The sequence below is a fragment of the Rhincodon typus genome, chromosome 22, assembly GCF_021869965.1.
Source record: "Rhincodon typus isolate 14 chromosome 22, sRhiTyp1.1, whole genome shotgun sequence".
In the NCBI taxonomy this organism is placed as follows: domain Eukaryota; kingdom Metazoa; phylum Chordata; class Chondrichthyes; order Orectolobiformes; family Rhincodontidae; genus Rhincodon; species Rhincodon typus.
In genome coordinates, this window is record NC_063353.1 from 14,506,769 (window position 1) to 14,526,743 (window position 19,975).

The window sequence follows — 19,975 nt, forward strand, 5'->3', positions numbered from 1 at the left end:
TCTTGGAAACCAATATTTTACAGCATACAAACATGCAATCAAAGACAGAATATTACCGGCAATTTCTGTCCCAGGAATATAAAAAGGTCTAATTTCTTTTTTTTTAAATATTGAAGCAAACTTTGTCAGAGATATAAATGACCTGTTTATTTAGAAGTCAATCCCACTTACATAAACACTAAAAATTACAATGGACCAATGACGATTTAATACAATTAATAAAAATACTTCAAACTCAACGTCTTTTTGTTAAAAACAAATACAAAAGACACCCAGGAGCTCCGACGATACATTTTAGACTGACATTTATACCTTACAGGTTTAAATACTGGCTTCGATGGATATCCAAACTAACATTCCTCTGTGCACAAGTTCCATAAACTCTACATAGAACACTGTGCACGCAAAGTTTTTTTGAATCAGGACAGATGCAATGGAAACAAGACCAATCCTGCACCATGTCCTGTCGGCCAAATCAACAGCTGTAAGATTCACCAATTACATCATCCTGATGAGGAAGAAAAGACTCAAATTGGATGAAACAAAAATCAATTCTCCAAAGATTTAAAAACAAGAAATAATATAAAGACTTGGTATCCGAGTACAAGTGCGAAGAATCTAAATTATAGAGAGAGAACAAATTCTGTCAGGAGTTTCAACTTTGATTTGAATAGGTTATAACTGAGGAGTACTTTGGAAAAGAATAAAATGAACTGAAGCATATTCGTTAAACTCCATTATTAGACTGTCCCATTGTAAAATGCAGATAAGCACGTCCAAATACTTCTTTTGTTGTCGCAGAAGATCTATGTTTAATATAAACTATAGTGGCTATTAATATTTAAGATAAACAGTCTTATTTTTTGAAAAACCAAGAATTAGTGTTAGCATAAAGTGGTATATGGGAGCTGCAAGAAATGAAGTAGTATTTACTGGAGTTCCGAAATTGGAGCAAAAAGGGAATGGATAGTTCATGTTAAAACATGGTTAAAATTCTAGATCTTACATTGTTCAGATCTGCATTTATTCCATTTTTTGAAAATCAGAAGCATATTGAAGAATCCCTCCCTATTCTTCCTCTTTTCCTCAAACATTGGATTCTTAGAATTAAAATAAAATTTTGTTTGTTATAAAGGAACATCCTGGGCACAGTGCTAAACAAGTGGTGATGTTGCATCATCCTTATCAAAATCTAGGCTGGCTACTTGCTGCACCAGATGATACATCATGATATTTTTGTTCAAACAATTGTGGCAGAACCTTTAAATGCATTTAAAGAATGTGAGTGGTATCTTGCAGAGTATAAATTTTAGTTTCCTCATAACATTCATAATATTTTTAAGAAAATGTCTTTAAAATTAACTAAATTCTAATATTACAACATCATAAACCTGTAAAAAGAGTTAACACATCACAGTATTTCAAAGGAAACATAAGGTTATTTATTGTACTGGAAGAAACTAGTTAATGATCTTTAATAAATACGAGATTGTATTTATTTATTTTGTTTGTCTCATGCAATTCATTTTATAACTCTTTGTCGTGTTATTCACATTCATTACCAGTGTCGTTATTCTTCAATTTCAGTGGTTCTTAGTACAGAATCTTCTCCCAAAACTCTGCACAGTTCATTCAGTCGTTGTTGCATTTGTGGGACTCCGGCTAGTTGAGACTCAAGTCTCTGTTTTTCTTCAGCCAATGAAAGTCGAGTAGCAGTGTCCAATTGTTCAAATCGCCAGCCACCCTCCCCATCAAACTGTAACAAGTGTGTGTGGTATTTCCTATAAAAATTGAATCAAATTAACCTTACAGATATTCCTTCCAATCAACAAATATTGAAACTTCAGATTAAAACAAAGCATTGAGCTTGTTTTTGCTGTTATTCTACACCATGATAAAGTTATTTTGAGAATATGCATCAGCTTCCTTTATATCATTCAATAACTCAACAAGAACCATTCATATTCCAGAAGTGATGTAACATTCCAACAGCTTTTGACAGTTACAGAGGAAATGAAATTTCCATCAATACAAGTTGATTTCTTATAGCAATGCTCACTGAAAAGAAAAGGCTTCATCCTGTAACTTTAATAGATGTACATGTTAGCAGGTGACAAGGAAGCTTCAACTCCATTGAAAATTAGGGAAAAGGTTAAAGGGAAGGAGAACTCAAGAGCTGTTCGTAATGGACGTAATAGGACCCAAAAAGGTGCAAAAACTGGCATAAGGGCACTTCATCTGAATGCTCGGAGCATTCAAAACAAGGTGGATGAGTTGACAGCGCAAATCATGGCAAATGGGTATGATTTAGTGGCCATTACAGAGACATGTTACAGGATGGTCATGATCATGACTGGGAGTTAAATATCCAGTGGTATCAAACTGTTCGGAAGGACAGACAGGAAGGTAAGGGAGGTGGTGTTGCTCTGATTTTTAAGGATATCAGGGCGGTAGTGGGAGATGATATAGGTTCTACTGAACAAAAGGTTGAATCCATTTGGGTGGAAATTAGGAATAGCAGGGAGAAGAAGTCATTGATAGGTGTGGTCTATAGGCCACCAAATAATGACATCGTGGTGGGGCAGGCAATGAACATAGAAATAGCTAATGCATGTAAAGATGGTACAGCAATTATCATGGGGGATTTTAATCTACATAACGATTGGTCAAACCAGGTCGGTCATGGCAGCCTTGAGTAGGCGTTCATAGAATGCATCCGCCATAATTTCCTTGAACAATATGTAATGGAACCTACGAGGGAGCAAGCTATCCTAAATCTAGTCCTGTGTAATGAGACAGGAATAATTAATGATCTCACAGTTAGGGATCCTCTCGGAAGGAGCGATCACAGTATGGTCGAATTTAAAATACAGATGGAGCGAGAGAAGGTTAAATCCAGCACCTATGTCCTGTGCTTAAACAAAGGAGACTATGAAGGAATGAGGGAGGAGTGAGCTAAGGTAGAATGGGAGTAAAAACTTTATGGTGGGTCAATTGAGGAACAGTGGAGGACTTTCAAAACGATTTTTCACAGTGCTCAGAAGTATATTCCAGTGATAAAAAAGAAATGTAGGAAAAGAGAGAGCCAGCCATGGATGCTAAGGAAATAAAGGAAAGTATCAGATTGAAAAAAAACACATACAAAAAAGCAAAGAGTAGTGGGAAACGAGTAGACTGGGAAATCATTAAAGGCCAACAGAAAGCCACAAAAAAAGTTATAAAGAAAAGTAAGATAGATTATGAGAATAAACTAGATCAGAATATAAAAACAGGCAGCAAAAGTTTCTATAAATATGTAAATCGTAAAAGAGTGGCGAAGGTAAACATTGGTCCTTTACAGGATGAGAAGGCCAATTTAATAACTGGGAATGAGGAAATAGCCAAGGCATTAAATAGTTATTTCGTGTCGGTCTTCACAGTAGAAGACACAAATAACATGCCGAAAACTAATGGCAAGAAGGTTATAGCAGGCGAGGACCTAGAAACTACCATTATCACTAAGGAGGCAGTGCTGGGCAAGCTAATGGGGCTAAAGGTAGACAAGTCTCCTGGCCCTGATGAAATGCATCCCAGGGTACTAAAAGAGGTGATGGGGGAAATAGCAAATGCCCTAGTAATTATTTACCAAAATTCACTGGACTCTGGGGTGGTTCCCGCAGATTGGAAAACAGCCAATGTGACGCCACTGTTTAAAAAAGGAAGTAGACAAAAAGCAGGTAACCATAGGCCAGTTAGCTTAACTTCGGTAGGGGGGAAAATGCTTGAATCTATCATTAAGGAAGAAATAGCAAGACATCTGGATATAAATTGTCCCATTGGGAACACCCAGCATGGGTTCATGAAGGGTAGGTCATGTTTAACTAATTTGGTGGAATTATTTGAGGACATTACTTGCATGGTGGACAATGGGGAACCTGTGGATGTGGTGTATCTGGATTTCCAGAACGCATTTGACAAGGTGCCACACCAAAGGCTGCTACATAAGATAAAGTTCCACAGTATTACAGGTAATGTATTGGCATGGATAGAGGATTGGTTGACTAGTAGAAAACAAAGAGTAGGGGTAAATGGGTGTTTTTCTGGTTGGCGGTCAGTGGCTAGTGATGTGCCTCAGGGATCAGTGTTGGGACCGCAATTGTTTACAATTTACATAGATGATTTGGAGTTGGGGACTAAGTGTGGTGTGTCAAAATTTGCAGATGACACTAAGGTGAGTGGTAGAGCAAAGTGTGCAGAAGACACTGAAAGTCTACAGAGAGATATAGATAGTCTAAGTGAGTGGGCAAAGGTCTGGCAGATGGAGTACAATGTTGATAAGTGTGAGGTCATCCATTTTGGTAGGAATAACAGCAAAATGGACTATGTTTTAAATGGTAAAAAACTGCAGCACGCTGCTGTGCAGAGGGACTTGGGTGTCCTTGTGCATGAATCACTAAAAGTAGGATTGCGGGTGCAGCAGGTAATTAAAAAGGCAAATGGAATTTTGTCTGTCATTGCTAGAGGGATGGAGTTTAAAAACAGGGAGGCTATGCTGCAGCTGGATAGGGTCCCGGTGAGGCCACACCTGGAGTACTGTGTGCAGTTTTGGTCTCCTTACTTGAGAAGGGATATACTAGCACTGGAGGGGGTGCAGAGGAGATTTAACTCTGGAATCAACCAAGTGAGAGGGTTGGATTATGAGAAGAGATTGAGTAGTCTGGGATTATACTCATTGGAATTCAGAAGAATGAGGGGAGATCTTATAGAAACATATAAGATTATGAAGGGAATAGATAAGGGGGAGGCAGGGAGGTTGTTTCCACTAGCAGGTGAAACGAGGACTAGAGGGCATCACCTCAAAATAAAGGGAAGCAGATGTAGGACTGAGGTCAGGAGGAACTTCTTCACCAAAGGGTTGTGAATCTATGGAATTCCCTGCCCAGTGAAGCGGTTGAAGCTACCTCGCTGAATGTTTTTAAGGCAAGGCTAGATAAATTTTTGAACAGTAAAGGAATTAAGGGTTATGGCGAGTGGGTGGGTAAGTGGAGCTGAGTCTCAAAAAGATCAGCCATGATCTTATTAAATGGCGGGGCAGGCTCGAGGGGCCAGATGGCCTACTCCTGCTCCTAGTTCTTATGTTCTTATGTGGATTTTAAAAAGTACTTAAGGTGCCACAAAACTGCAAAGCAAAAATTAGTAAAAGGAATGCAGAGCATTAGCAGATATGTAGGAGATGTAAAGCAAACAAAAGTAGTATACAATTGCCTTTATATTGGCAGAATATATGTAAAATATCATTTAGATGTATGTGAAATAACATGTTTTCTTCTCTATTTGTACATTATTGCTAAAATTATAAACTAATTATAATGGGAGACTTTAATTATCTGAATATGAGCTGGGATGGTAGTAGTGCCATCAAGTAAAAGGAAGAGAAGGTCAAGAATGTCTACAGTGTGTTCAGGAGAATTTTCTAGAGTAGGACGTTTCCAATCCAACAAGTCAGGCAGCATTGCTGGACACAGTTCTTCAGAATTAGGGCCAAGTGGACCAACTGTCAGTCGGGGAACATTTAGGGGTCAGGGATCATTACATCATAAGGTTTTGGTTAGCTTTGGAAAAGACGAAGGACAATCCAGGGTAATTAATTGGGGGAAAGTCAATTCCAATGGAGTATAATGGTTTTGAAGCAAGACAGTTACTTAACAATTGGCTCCATTTAAAGAAGAGATAGTTCAGGCACTTTGAAGATGTAATCCATTGAAGAGTAAAAGGTAGAGCAAACAAATCTACAGCTCCCTGGATGAACAAAAAAGAATAAAAATTAAGATGAAGAGAAGAAAGATTGCTTATGACATGTCAGGTGGACAATGTAACGGAGAGCCAGGCCGAATACAAGAGGGGTTTTGAAAAATCACGTATGAAAAGCAAAAGTCTTCTATGGACATTTAAATAGTAAAAAGGTTGTAAAAGGAGGAATGGGGCAAATTAGGCATCAAAACATAGACTTATGACTGAGGTATCAGCTGAATACAATACATCTGCCTTTGATGAGGATGAAGATACTGCGCAGATTTACAGTGAAGGAGAAGTTTATTGAAGTATTTAAAACTGAGGAAGTATCAACAGGCTGTCTGTACTTAGATTTAGTAAAAATTGGAAGAGATGCACCAAAGGAGACTAAGGGCAGCAACAGTGGAAGCTGTGAAGGTACTGGCCATAATTTTCCAGTCATTCTTTGAATCAGGGCCAGTGCCAGAGGACCAGAGGATTACAGATGTTACACCCTTGTTCAAATTAGGGTATAAAGATAAACCCAGCAACTACAGGCTAAGAGGTTTAACCTTTGTGGTGGGACAGCTTCCGGATATGATAATTTAGGACAAGGGTCAAGAATCAGATGGCACAAATTTAAGCTAGTTGGCAAAAGAAACAATGTTGAAATCTGGAAAAAACATTTTTATGCAGCAAGCGGTTAAGAACTGGAATCAACTGCCTGACAGTCTGATGGAGGTAGGTTCAGTCAAGATGAAATTGGATTATTATCTCAAAAGAAAGAAAGTGCAAAACTATAAGAAGGCAGTAGTGAAGAGATGAATTGCTCCTTCAGAGAACCTGCACAGACATGGGGACCTGGATGATCTTCTGTCTTGAACTATTCTATGTAATGAGGTAGATATCGACATCACATCGACAATGAATGAAATTGAAGTTTGCTGATACCAACTTAGGGAGCATGGCAAACATGGCTACACAGAAGCAGGAGTAGGCCATCTCATCAAGCCTGTTGCGCCATTCTAGATAATGGCTACCTGTCTATTTTAACAACATTTTCCTGTGCTAACTACATTTCCATGATGTCATTAATATTTAAATCAATCTTCTTGATCATACTCAACTACTGAACTTCACAGAAGGATGTGGCAGGCTGTAGAATTAGCTGAAGGCTGTTGTTCAGACCATCACTGCTTTTTCTTTATTTTTCTCATTTTAGGTTTGGAACTGAGAGCTAAAGTTGAGAATCAAATTTTGAATTTTGAACAGCAGTTTTTTTTTTTTTTTTTTAAAAAAGAACAAGAACAAAAACTTATATTTGCATGTGGGAACTGGCCTGGAAAGATAAGTGCAGGTTAACTATTGCAGATTTTTGGCACCAGAATGTGCTTTGCTCAAGGACTCGCAGTTCGTTGGATGGATGTTGTATTAGTCAATTAAGGAAAGGCCAGTGCTGGCATGCCAAGCACAGAGGATGTTGAAAAAAAAAACTAAAGCGAAACTGCAGACTGAACTGGTTTTGACTTGGGCAGAAGGCTGTGTGCTCAGAAGCTGCCGAACTGGGAAGGTGTGCTTGAGTATTACTCTCCCTCTAGTTTTATATGTCATTAAAGAATTAATGAATGTTCTAAGAACCCCAGTTTATACGAAAAAAGTGAGTGTTTGTCGGAGCTTTCTGAAAGCTGTTTGCATTAACCGGAATTCAACAGACACAATCTCATGTGCCTGTAATACAATGTAATACAAAGGAATTTCATAATAGCTTGGTACTCATTGTCAAAATAGTTATTGAACCAGCCAGTTACATCTTTTTTTCTAATTTATCTCTTAAATATGTCTGTGTGTGGGGGCTACAATTAAAATAATTTCGGGTTTAAAATCACAGACATTAATTAATTACGTTGTTGTTTAGCTTTGCTGTACTCAAGTTACAGTATGAATAATAAACTGTTTATTTCTGTTTAAGTTATAATGATGTTTCAGTGTCTGATATCTGTTATTCTTAAAGTATGTTTCAGAACAATTGGGCAGTTTTAACAGTCGCGTTGTTTTAATTTCACTTCTCTTGGGTAATAAGGCAGGACAAGTGACTGAAGTGATAGTAGGGAACACTTTGGGTCTGGTGATCATAATTCTATTTATTTTAAAAATAGTTATTGAAAAGGTTAAGCTTTCCATAAAAAATAAAGTTTTTAACTGGAGTGAGGTAAATTTTAATGGTGTGAGACAATAACTTTCAAAAATCGAATGGAGTAAACGGTTTACAGGTGAAGGGACATCTAAAAAGTGGAAGCCTTTCAAAAATGTAATAACTCTGAACTCTCGTTATTATGTTCCTGTCAGAGTGAAAGGTAAGGCTCATAGGATTAGGGAACAATGGATGAATAAAGATATTGAGGTTCTAGTCAAGAATAAGAAGAATCATGTATTAAATATAGACAACTGGGTTCAAATGATTTCTTGAACAGTATAAAGAGTGTAGGGACATTCTTAAGAGTGAGATCAGAAAGGCAAAGAGAGGATATGAGACATCCTTGGCAAATATGATTAAGGATAATCCAAAAAGAGATTCTATAAGTACATTAAGAGCAAGACAGCAACTAGAGACAGTTGGGCCCCTTAAAGATCAAAGAGTGTTGAACCTCAGGAGATGGGAGGGATATTAAATGAATATTTCGCGCCTGTTTTTACTGTGGAGAAAGAAATGGAAGCAAGGGAATTCAGAAAAAAATACTGATGTTCTGAAAACAGATCATATTACAGAAGGGGAAGTACTGGAAGCCTTAGAAAATATAAACATGGATAAATCTCCAGGATCTGATCTAGTATATCTGAGGATGTTGTGGGGAGTTAGGGAGGAAATTGTGGGGCTCCTTGCAGAAATATTTGTATCTATAACTACGGGTGATGTGCCAGATAACTGGAGTGTGGCTAATGTTGTAGCTTTGTTTGAGAAGGGATGTGATGAGAAGCCTGGGAACCATAAACCTGTAAGTCTGACTTTGGTGGTAGGTAAGTTGTTGGAAGTGATTCTGAAAGATAGGATTTGTATGCATTTGGAGAGATAAGGAATGGTCAGGGATAGCCAGCATGGTTTTGTGCAAGGGAAATTATGTCTCACAAACCTGATTGTTACTTCCAAAAAAATTCAAAGATTGATAAGGACAGAGTGGTAGATATTATTTACTTCGACCTTATTAAAGTCTTTGACAAGATTCTGCATGGTAATCTAATTAGTAAAGTTAGATCACATGGAATTCAGGATGAGCTTACCAATTGGATACGAAATTGTCTTAACGACAGGAGACAGAGAGTGATGGTAGTGGATTGTTTTTCGGACTGGAGGCCTGTGACCAGCATGTTCTACAGGGATTGGTGCTGAGTCCACTTTTGTTTGTTATTTATATAAATGATTCAGATGAGAATATCGAAGGCATAATTGTTAAGTTTGCGGGTGACACCAAAATTGGTGGTATAATGGACAGTGAAGAAGGTTATCTAAGAGTACAAAAGTGATCTTATCAATTGAAGAGTGGCTGATAGAGTTTAATTTGGATAAATGTGAGGTTTTGCATTGTGATAAAACAAACAAGGGCAGGATTTACACAATTAAAATTACGGCCTTGGGTAGTGTTGTAGGACAGACAGACCTAGGAGTTCAGGTACATAATTCTTTGAGGTTTGCATCACAGAGATAGGGTGGTTAAGAAGGCATTTAGCACACTTGCCTTTATTGCTCAGACCTTGGAGTATGTGGAGTTGGGACGTTATGTTGAGATTGTACAGTATGTCAGTGAGGCCTCTTCTGGAGTACTGTGTCCAGTTCTGGTTGCCCTGTTATACGTAGAATATTATTAAGCTAGAGAGGGTTCAGAAGAGATTTACCAGGATGTTGCCAGGAATAGAGAGTTTGAGATATAAGGAGAGGCTGGATAGGCTGGGACTTTTTTCACTGCAGCGTAGGAGGTTGAGAGGTGATCTTATAGAGCTTTATAAAATAATGAGTATAGATAAGGTAAATTGCAGGTGTCTTTTCCCTAGGGTGTGAGATTTCAAGACTAGGAGGCATATTTTTAAGGCGAGGGAAGAAAGATTTAAAAAAGACAAGGGCAAATTTTATTTTATTTTTTTTTAAACAGAGCAGTTTGTGCGTGAAATGAACTGCCAGAGGAAGTAGTGGAAGTGGGTGCAGTTACAACGTTTAAAAACATTTAGATTAGCACATGAATAAGCGATGTTTGGATATGCGCCAAGCGCAGGCAAATGGGACTAGTTTAGTTTGGGATTACGGTCAGCATGGACTGGTTGGACCAAAGAGTCTGTTTCCATGCTGTATGACTCTACGACACTATATTGTGCAGCCAGAATTACTGAGTCTGATTTGGTCTGGCTTGCTATCCCAATGTCGTAACGCTGTCCATTTGGAATGATCTGAGAAAACATAATGTTGGGCTATGATCTGCTACCATTAGTGGGAAGACCTGGAGCAACCAAATAATAGGGTCAGTGAAATATTGGGAATGGTGGGGAGATTGCAGGATTGTGAAACATAGATGTACTTGATGGCGGAAAGGCTGATTCCTCCAAGCATTCTTGAAGACTACTATGGCATCCACTTCCAAAACAATTAAAAAATAAAATTTGTAATTGATTTACTGGAACATTTTACCATTACTTGTTCTGTAAATTTTTAAAAGAGAAGGTTTTCAACTTTTCTGTAGGATGCCCATTTTATAAATGTTGGCATACTCCTGGAGAATCAGATTTTAAGCAATGTCAGCTACCCAAAGGAAAATAGTACTCTAATTGCAGGAAAAAATAAACATAAATAATGCCCAATCAAGTCAACAAATAGAAAAAAAACATTTGACATTTGATATAATGGACCTGATTCACATGAACTTAATTTGCAGAAAGTCACATCAATTCTGATTTGAACTTTGTAATTTCATAGGGAGGTAATTTTGGATAGACATACACATTTTTTATGTTTGAAATTGAACTACTTTTTCAATTTCCATTACTTCAACTGTACTTTCATTTGAATATTGTCTCAAAGAAAAACTGAGCATTTCTATTTCATTTATCTATTTTAGCGGTTAAATTAATCACCAATTACGATTACAGCACTTTAGCATTTCCAGAAAAATATTTGGAACATATTCTGATTCCTATTAATATGGTTAAGTATTTCTTTGTATCTGATGTATTGCTTCGGGTAAGAAAGGCTAAACTATTACATCAACAAATTTAATTCATTCATCCATTACTGTCTTATAATGATGCTGCATCTGGAATCAGGCTCTGCTAGCAAACTTGTTCTCAATGGAAAATGATGCAACAGATCAATGTGTGCGCATATTTTTCTTTCCAGTTTTTGTAATGGAGTAGCTACTCACCATAGAGATGGCCTGTGAGTAATGGAAAGCAATGAGATCCCGAATTCCTTTGCAGTTTGAAATATCTTGCCTTCAACATCAATGCTCACAGCACTTGTGCATTCATCCAGCAATGCATATTTTGGTCTAAACAAACACATTAAATAAACAGTATAATACAAAAAAAAACTTATGTTTTCAATAATGCAAATAAGAGCCTTGAATGTTTTTGTTAAACTGCAACCAATGAGGCCAACTTGTCCTTGCAATTGTTATGCTCCAATTGAGACTCCTCCCACTCCCTTTAATCGAGCCTTATCTTCTTTAAAATTTTACATGGGATGTGGGAATAACTGGTAAGGCCAGTATTTGTTGCTCATTGTTCATGAACTGACTGTCTCCCTGGGGCATTTCAGAGGGCAGTTAAGACTTCAGCATATTTGTGTGAAACTGGAGTCATGTAAATCAGTTATCAGAGTGGTTAAGGATTTCTATGACTAAAGGACATTAATGAACCAGATGGGTTTTTATGAAAGTCAGCAATGTTTACGTAGTCACTATTAGACAAGTTGTTTTAATTTATTTAAGTTTGGAACATTTGTTTTCATTCCAGATTTTACTGAATTCAAAATTTCACCATTATCCTGGGCTCTGCATTAATAGTCCAGTGACATTACCACATGCCACCACCTCTATATAATCTTTTATTCTTTTCACTCTTCTGTTTATCTCGTAACTTCGATAAAGATAATAAGTGCTTTAAAAAGAGTCCAGAATTGAGGAAGGACTAGCATAATTTCAATTCTCTGCAATGGAATAAAAGGGAAAGATGTTCAAAGTCTCAAAAATACAGAAACCCAGTGTTCTGAGCAAGTTATAAAACTTGGAATGAGAGTACAGAACTGGGCAAATTTAGCACTAAATTAACTTGCACCAAGTGCAGATAGCAATGAGATGTCCCCTTCCAAATATCTCCCTTCAACTGAATGAAAAGTAAATTGAATGGACACCCAGCAAGATAATTATCACCTTAATGGAAAAGACTGGATGAACATCTGGCCAGAAAAGGGACTGAGCATTGGAAATTAGATATAATAAATATAGCATGCAGCATTAGATGTCATCTCACTTGCCGGTCATTCTTTTAGCAGTACGAGTTCATTTCTAAGTTCTGGAGAATATACAACGGTAACCATGGCTTTCCCCTTCTACATCATTAAAAGAACATAATTCCAGCAATTAATTATGACTGGAGTTGAACTAAAGTAATCAATAAATGTGAAAACTCCAAAAAAGCCTGAAATGATCATGTGCAGAGGACACAAATACTTTGAGAAAAGTTCCAACAAAAATGTTTGAGTTCTGAGGAAGGGTCACTTGACCCAAAACGTTAACTGATTTCTCTCCACAGATGCTGCTAGACCTGCTGATCTTTTCCAGCAATTTCTGTTTAAGCCACCAAAATGGTGTCTCTGCAAAATTTATGATCCTCGTATGTAGAAGTCTTTGTGCAATCTGGATTAACATAACAAATATGATGGGTTTCTGATAAAATTCAAGAAATTTGCATTATTTACTCCAAATTAATAGTAAATGGTTGATAACATTCCATAGAATCTGCTACCACTCCTTCCCCCAGTTGATAGGCTGATGATCAGGTAGCTCAAGGTTTTAAAGGCAACATTAGATAGTTGTGTCGATGAAAGCCTCACTGAAATCTCTGGCCAATAGGTAACTGTTTATCAAAGTTATCCATGGATTCCAAATAAAACATTAATGACAAGTATAAGTGACTACTTAATGAAGTAAAGATCTTATAAATCAAGAAGTTATTATCCAGCATGACGTGTCGAAAGCAGGAGATTAGGGCGGATTGCTCCACTCTCCCACAAATGACCAGCAAAAAAAAAAACACACACATCCTCTACAAGATCCTCTGACTCTGAATAGCTATGTCTTCCCTCAGCTACTGATGCTGTAGAAATTGCAGCAAAATCAGCCAGCTGGACCTCGTAGAATGAGTTCCCTGATTGGAGCTGTTAATCTGGTCCAATTAGGGAGCCCTGGTTGACAGAAAAAGATTGAGTGTCAGAGATATTGACGCTCTGATATCTGACTCTATAGAAGGCAATACTACAGTCAAGGGCTATTCAGGTGTAAATAAAAGGTGACTTGGATGTGGAGTTATTCCAATTCATCTTTTGCATCGACAAAACAGTCTCAGACAGAAGGCCCATTCTTCTACTACTGCAAAAAACGAGAATCACGTGATGAGGAAGCAGCTACCACCGGGAGCCACCAACCACACACTCCACTGCCAACCTACCCACTCCCCCAAAAAACCCCCAACTATTTGCATCAATTTAGATCATAACTGAGACAGTGGTATGGAATACTTACCTAAACCCACAGTAACACTGAGGCACAGAAGGCAGCAGGGTAGCACACCACTCTGCCCACTCAAAACCTTTGCAATTTAGGAAATGACTAACTGTTCAGATTTCCTAATTTGCTCTGTGGGAAGAGTCACAATAAAAAGGTCTTTGTTGGAAACCACATTTTTCAGTCCTGATCAATTTGGCTAGGATTTCTGCTATATGGCAATCTCCTTGATGCAAACGAAATTAAGATATACGCTTCAGAAAACAATCTAGTTCAGATCAAGTAACACCTTACTAAGTTGTTAAATCTATAATTATTCCACCTTTCAATCTCAAAATTTGCAAGATTAAATAATGCCAAGAACAGTGAAAATTTGTCTGGAGAAAAGAACAGTTCAAATTATGTATTTTCAGAGAAATAAAATGGTGCATTATAATTTGCTAAGAGCTAAATTAATGTCCAAATTGAAAGCATTAAGGACCTAAAAAGACATATTTTCTAAGAGCTAAATTATATAAAACTATATAAAACTGAGTAACTATAAATCCAAGAGCAGTTGGGTCATTAAGAACAGGAACAGTCATCACAGATACCCAAATAAAATTAGATTTTAAGCCAATTTGAAAAGATGCAGGACTTGATATAGAAAATGCAGGGTTTCACTGAGCAAACTAATCAAATTAGAATAATGGCATTATACAAACATTTTGCCTTTTTATTTTAATCTCTGTTAACAGAGGCTCTTCATGAACTACTGAAACTACCATTTGGAGTGAGAGATTGTGATTAAGACATCAACTATTTCAAGGGTAGGCCTTCAAATGGAATGCAGACTTGAATGTGACATTTAGCCCCTCCTCATGAAAGAAGATATTTACTATCAGAAAGAATGATCTTGCCTCTGCTCATTACGATAATGTGTGAAAAAAAATGGTCTATCACTTCATCCTATTGCAACATTTGAATTGCACACAAATGTGCAATGCAAACAATAAAGTACAATCACCCTTGTAACCAGCAGAGTCACATCATTCAGTGCCCATTATGGTTTAACTTATGGCCTTAACCAGATGTACCAGTGTTGATGACTGTCTGTAGGGGAAAACAGGTCTACTCCCGAATGATTTGGATAGCGTCATCTTTCAATTCTGAGGATGAATTGAGAGATAAGCATCTGCCAATTTATGCTATGCATTTCTGAACACAAAGTAATATTAAGATTCAAGCACTATTTGCATAGAGCTGCCTCTTAATAAATAGGCCAGGGACAATTGACACACGACACATTGAAGTAGTAAACAAATGTCTTGCTGTTTGCTCAAAACTGAGTTATCTTGACTTGTGTGACAAGAATTTTATAGGTTTTTGACTTATTATTTTTCATAATAAACGGCAGTCAAAGAATATTTTATTTCTTATTTGCATTAAAAACAGCTCCCTCGCAAATAACAACCTCATCTTGCCAAGAGGGCATTTGTTACTATTGTCAATTGTGGGGAAAATTGCAAGAAGAGACTTCTGCTGCTGTTTGTAACTCCTTCTGCCTGGAAATCTACTGTCATAGTATGCCATGCTTCTTGATCTTATATCATGCTCCTTGATCTTATATCATGCTCCAATCCTTTGCGCTCAAATGTAATCAAATCTGTGACATTCATTATCCAACTCTGCCCTCCACTTTGTTTTCTAGATGAGATCTTTGTAGCATTTTAGCTCTAATTAAAAGGCCAAAATGTTGCCTTTTTTTTGGATGTCACTTTTTAAGAGTTCTATTCGCTCTTGCAAATTCAAGTATCTTCACTATCTCATGATGTATGTAGGAAAATTTTCATATATGCTTTAGCATCCACATTTTGAAGGCCTCCAGTTTCTTCCTCAGGTCTTTATTTATTGTTCAGGTTTTTGAGTCATACAGAAAAGCAGTATAATGTAGCAACGTATGTTTATTCCTTGGTACAAGATGGTTTATTGGAGCAGCTTGTTGGAGAGCCCACTAGGGAACACGTAATTCTGGATTTGGTGATGTGCAATTAGGCAGATTTGATTCAGGATCAATTAAGGTGAAGGAGACCCTTGGGGGCAGCGACCACAATATGATAGAAATCACCCTGCAGTTTGATTGGAATCAGACGTAACATTATTACAATTGAGAAAAGGTAATTACAAAGACATGAGGAAGAAGCAGGCCAGAGTTGATTGGAAAGGGGGCCTAGCAGGGAAGATGTTGGGCAGGCATAGCAGGTGTTTCTGGGAATAATTCAGGAGGCACAGCAGAAATTCAACCCAAGGAAGAAGATACATACTAAAAGGAGGCAGAGGCAACAATGGCTGAGAAGGCAAGTCAGGGACAGCAGAAAAGAAATGGAAAAGCATACAACATGGTGAAGATTAATGGGAAGTCAGAGGATTAGGAAGCCTTTAAAAAAATAGCAGAAGACAATTAAAAAGGCAAGAAGGGAGAGGAGATAAAAATGAGAGTAAGCTAGCTAGTAATATAAAAGAAGATAGGAAGAGATTTTTTATATATATAAAAAGGTAATAGAGAGATAAGAGTTGACATTGGACTGCTGGAAAAGGCATTGGTGTGATCTTTTAGGAATTGTTGAAGTCACTGGTTGGAGGAGGGGGGGGAGGGGGGGGGGGGGGGAAAGAGGTGGGCTCCTACAGGACTGACAATGGCCAACATAACACACCTGTTTAAGAAGGGAGGGAAGCAGAAGATGGGAAAATATAGGCTGGTTAGCATGATCTCAGTCATTGGTAAAAAAAATTTTAAGAGTCTATTATGAAGTTTGAGATTGTGGAGTACTTGGAAGTGTATGGTAAAAAAAAATTGCCGAGTCAACATGGCTTCATCAAGGGGAGGTCTTGCCTGACAAATCTGTTAGAATTCTTTGAGGAGATAACAAGCAAGTTAGACAAAGGATAGCCATTGGATGTGATCTACTTGGATTTCCAGAAGGCCTTTGACAAGGTGCAGCAAGGAGACTGCTCAATAAGATAAGTACCTGTGGTGTTTGGGGCAAGCAGCCAGCATCAATAGAGGATTAGCTGACTGGCAGAAGGCAGATGGTAGGGAAAAAGGGGTCTTTTTCAGGATGGGAGCCAGTGAATAGTAGAGTTCCACAGCGATCAGTTTGGGACATATATTCACATTCTACCTTAACGATCTGACAAAGGAAGGAAGGGCATTGTTGTTAAATTTGTGGATGACACAAACATAGTCGGAGGGACAGGTAGTGTTGAGGAAGCAAAGAGGCTGCAGAAGTACTTGGACAGGCTAGGAGAGTGGGCAAAGAGGTGGCAGATGGAATACAATGTGGGAAAGTGTGAGCTTACATACTTCGTTTGGATAAATAGAGGCACAGGCTATTTTCTAAACATGGAAAGGCTTCGGAAATCTGAAGCACAAAAGGACTCAGGAGTCCTAGTTCAGTATTCTCTTAAGGTTAATATGCGGGTTCAGTTGGCAGTTAGGAAGGAAAATACCATGTTAGCATTCATTTAGAGAGGGCTAGAATACCAGAGCAGGAGTGTATTGCTGAGGCTGTAAAAGGTTCTGGTCACTTTGAATATTATGAGCAGTTTTGGGCCTCGTATCCAAGGAAGGATGTGTTGGTCTTGAGAGGGATCCAGAGAACATTCACGACAATGATCCCAGGAATGAAGTGCTTGTCATACGAGGAGTGGTTGAGGACTCTGGGTCCATAGTTGTTGGAGTTTAGAGGGATGAAACGGGATCTACTGAAACTTAGAATACCTAGAGGCCTTGATAGTGGACATAGAGAGGATGATTCCACTAGGAGAAGAGACTAGGACCTGAGGGCACAGCCTCAGAGTGAAGAGGCGACCCTTTAGAAATGACAGGAGGAGGAATTTCTTCACCCAGAGGGTGGTGAATCTGTGGAACTCATTGCTGCAGAAGGCTGTGGAGACCAAGTCATTGAGTATCTTTAAGACACAGATAGATACGTCCTTGATTAGTAAGGGGATCAAGGGTTACAGGGAGAAAGTAGCAGAATGGGGTCGAGAAACATCAGCCACGATCGAATGGTGGAGCAGACTCAATGGGTCAAAAGTCTTAATTCTACTCCTCCTATGTGTTATGGTCTACATGGGGAGAAAATCAAATAACGAGGAATCACAGGGTAGAAATGTCACTACAAAGTTAGCATGTTTGAGTGAGCAAGGGGGATCAGGAATTTGGGGCCAAATTTTCCATTTTTAGGTGAAGCGTTTCTTTGCATGCAACTAATAGCAACCAATCCGCCATGGCAACTTTCTCGCACTATCTTCTGCTCTTCATTTTATTAATTGTCTAAAATGACCTCTAAAGCATCTATCCTATGGAATCACATGGCAGGAAAGGTAAAAGAGCTTCTCCAGAAATTTTTGATTTTATGTGCTTCAGATTTTTTTTTAAGAATCCCTACACTCTGGAAACAGGCCCTTCGGCCTAGGTCCACACTGATCCTCGTAGCATCCCACCCAGACCCATCCCCCTAATCCACTCATTCCTGAACACTCTGGGCAATTTAGCATGGCCAATCCACCTAGCCTGCACATCTTGGACTGTGGGAGGAAACCAGAGCACCTGGAGGAAACCCACGTAAACATGGGGAGAATGTGCAAACTCTACACGGACAGTCGCCCGAGGGATGGAATCGAACCCAGGACCCTGGCGCTGTGAGGCAGCAGTACTAGCCACTAAGCCACCATGCCGCCAATCTCCAGTATCCATTGTTCTTTATGTGTAGACATACTGCATGTGAGCAAAATGATCTAGAAGCATGAAAGTTGGGATATTTGCTTTATTATCCAAGACATAGAATGCAAGAGCAAGCAGGTTTGGCTGGAGCTGTATGAAACACTGGTTAGGCAGCTGGAGCACTGCTTGCAGTTCTGATGCACAGGAAATTTATTAGGATGCTGCCTGGGATGGAGGGTCTGAGCTATGAGAAAAGATTGGATAGGTTGGGGCAGTTTTCCTTGGAGCATCAAAAGTTGAGAAGGGATCGGATCGAGGTGTATAAGATTGTGAGGAGCATAGATAGGCTGGGTAGGAAAGCACTTTTTCCATTAGTTGAGGATAGATTTAAGGTAAGAGGTCAAGCTGAGACGAGAATTGAGAAGAATTGTTTTCATTCAAAGTCTGCGGGAGTCTGGCACTCACTGCATGAAAAGGAGGACTGAGGCAGAAACTCTTATTTAAGCAGTATTTGAATATTTAATTGAATTGACAATGGGCTAATTCCCAAAATAAAGGATGGCGGCGAAGTAGCAATGCAATGTGAGCGCTCCTCAGCCCAGGAGCATGGAGCTCATCTACTCCATCTGCTTTACATTCTTTTTTCTTTCTATGCCATTTATTATGGTACCTTACTTTCTTTTAACAACTTTGGCTGAGGGCACCTTCTCCCAAACCAGGCACAGGCCCAGGCCAAGGTGTCTTCCAACAGCCCGAATTGGCAGTACAGGCCTGGGACCTAGCAGGGCAGACTCCCAGTGTGGTGGTCTTGTCCTGGCATGGAGGTCTCGTTCTGTCATGGATGTCTTCTTTGGCAGTTTCCGGGTATTCCAGCAGCCCAGCGTGAAGGCCAGATCCTGGTGTGGAGGTCTTGTCTTGGTATGGCAGGGCAATCTCAGCCTGTCTCTGCGTGGCAGTTTTAGCCCAGTTTTCCAGCGTACCCCGAACTCAGGAGCCGTTAATTCTTCTTTATTAATGATTTCTGTCATTAGTTTAAGTGCCGTGGTATGTCGACTTTCAAAAAACTTTTCACTGTTTTTTTGTAAAAACACATGCGACAATAAACTGCTGTTCTATTCTAAATGTAGGCAGATTTTTGTTGCCTGGCAGGGATGCAATGGGCTGAATGGCTTCCTCCTGTACTGTAAACATCTACGTCTGTGAGGGTAGCATCCTAGGCCTAAACATCTTCAGCTGCTTCATCAATGAATCAATCACCCTTCCTCCATCATTTGATCAAAAATGTGGATATTTGTGATGACTGCCCAATGTTCATTTGCAACTCCTCAGATGCAGTCCATACGCAACAAGACCTGGACAACATCTAGGATTGGCCTATAATGTGGCAAATATCATCAAGTGCCAAGCAATGACCATTTACAACAAAAGAGAAGCTAACCATTTCCCCATGATATTCAATGGCATTATTAGCAACCTTGGGGTTTACTACTGACCAGAAACTGAACTGGATTAGCCATACAAATATAGTGGTTACACGAACAAGTCAGAGGCTAGGAATTCTGTAACAGGTTTACTTCTTGTTTCACCAATGCCTGTCTACCATGCACAAGGGACAATTTGTAAGTTTGATTAAATATTTTCCACTTGCCTGAATAGGTGAATCTCCAACCATGTACAAGAAACTTGCCATCATCCAGAACAAAGCAGTCCATTTACCAATGTCAACTGATGCACTTGCAGTAACTCAACAAGA

The 19,975-nt window shown here is 38.8% G+C and overlaps 1 protein-coding gene across 2 annotated transcripts in view; it reads right to left on the minus strand.

Moving 5' to 3' along the window:
• Window positions 1–125: 125 nt before the first annotated feature.
• The window catches only part of LOC109920746 (ATP-binding cassette sub-family D member 2-like), a 94,663-nt gene continuing 74,813 nt past the window's right edge, over window positions 126–19,975 (minus strand). The window contains exons 9-10 of one of the 2 annotated variants that reach the window (XM_048610122.1): window positions 11,154–11,279; window positions 126–1,781 (exon numbers count right to left, since the gene is read on the minus strand). In XM_048610122.1, coding sequence (XP_048466079.1) covers window positions 1,571–1,781; window positions 11,154–11,279 — 337 coding nt within the window. In that variant the 3' untranslated portion in view covers window positions 126–1,570. Of the gene's footprint in view, window positions 1,782–11,153; window positions 11,280–19,975 lie in introns of those variants that run through there. The other variant, XR_007264448.1, reaches the window with a different exon arrangement.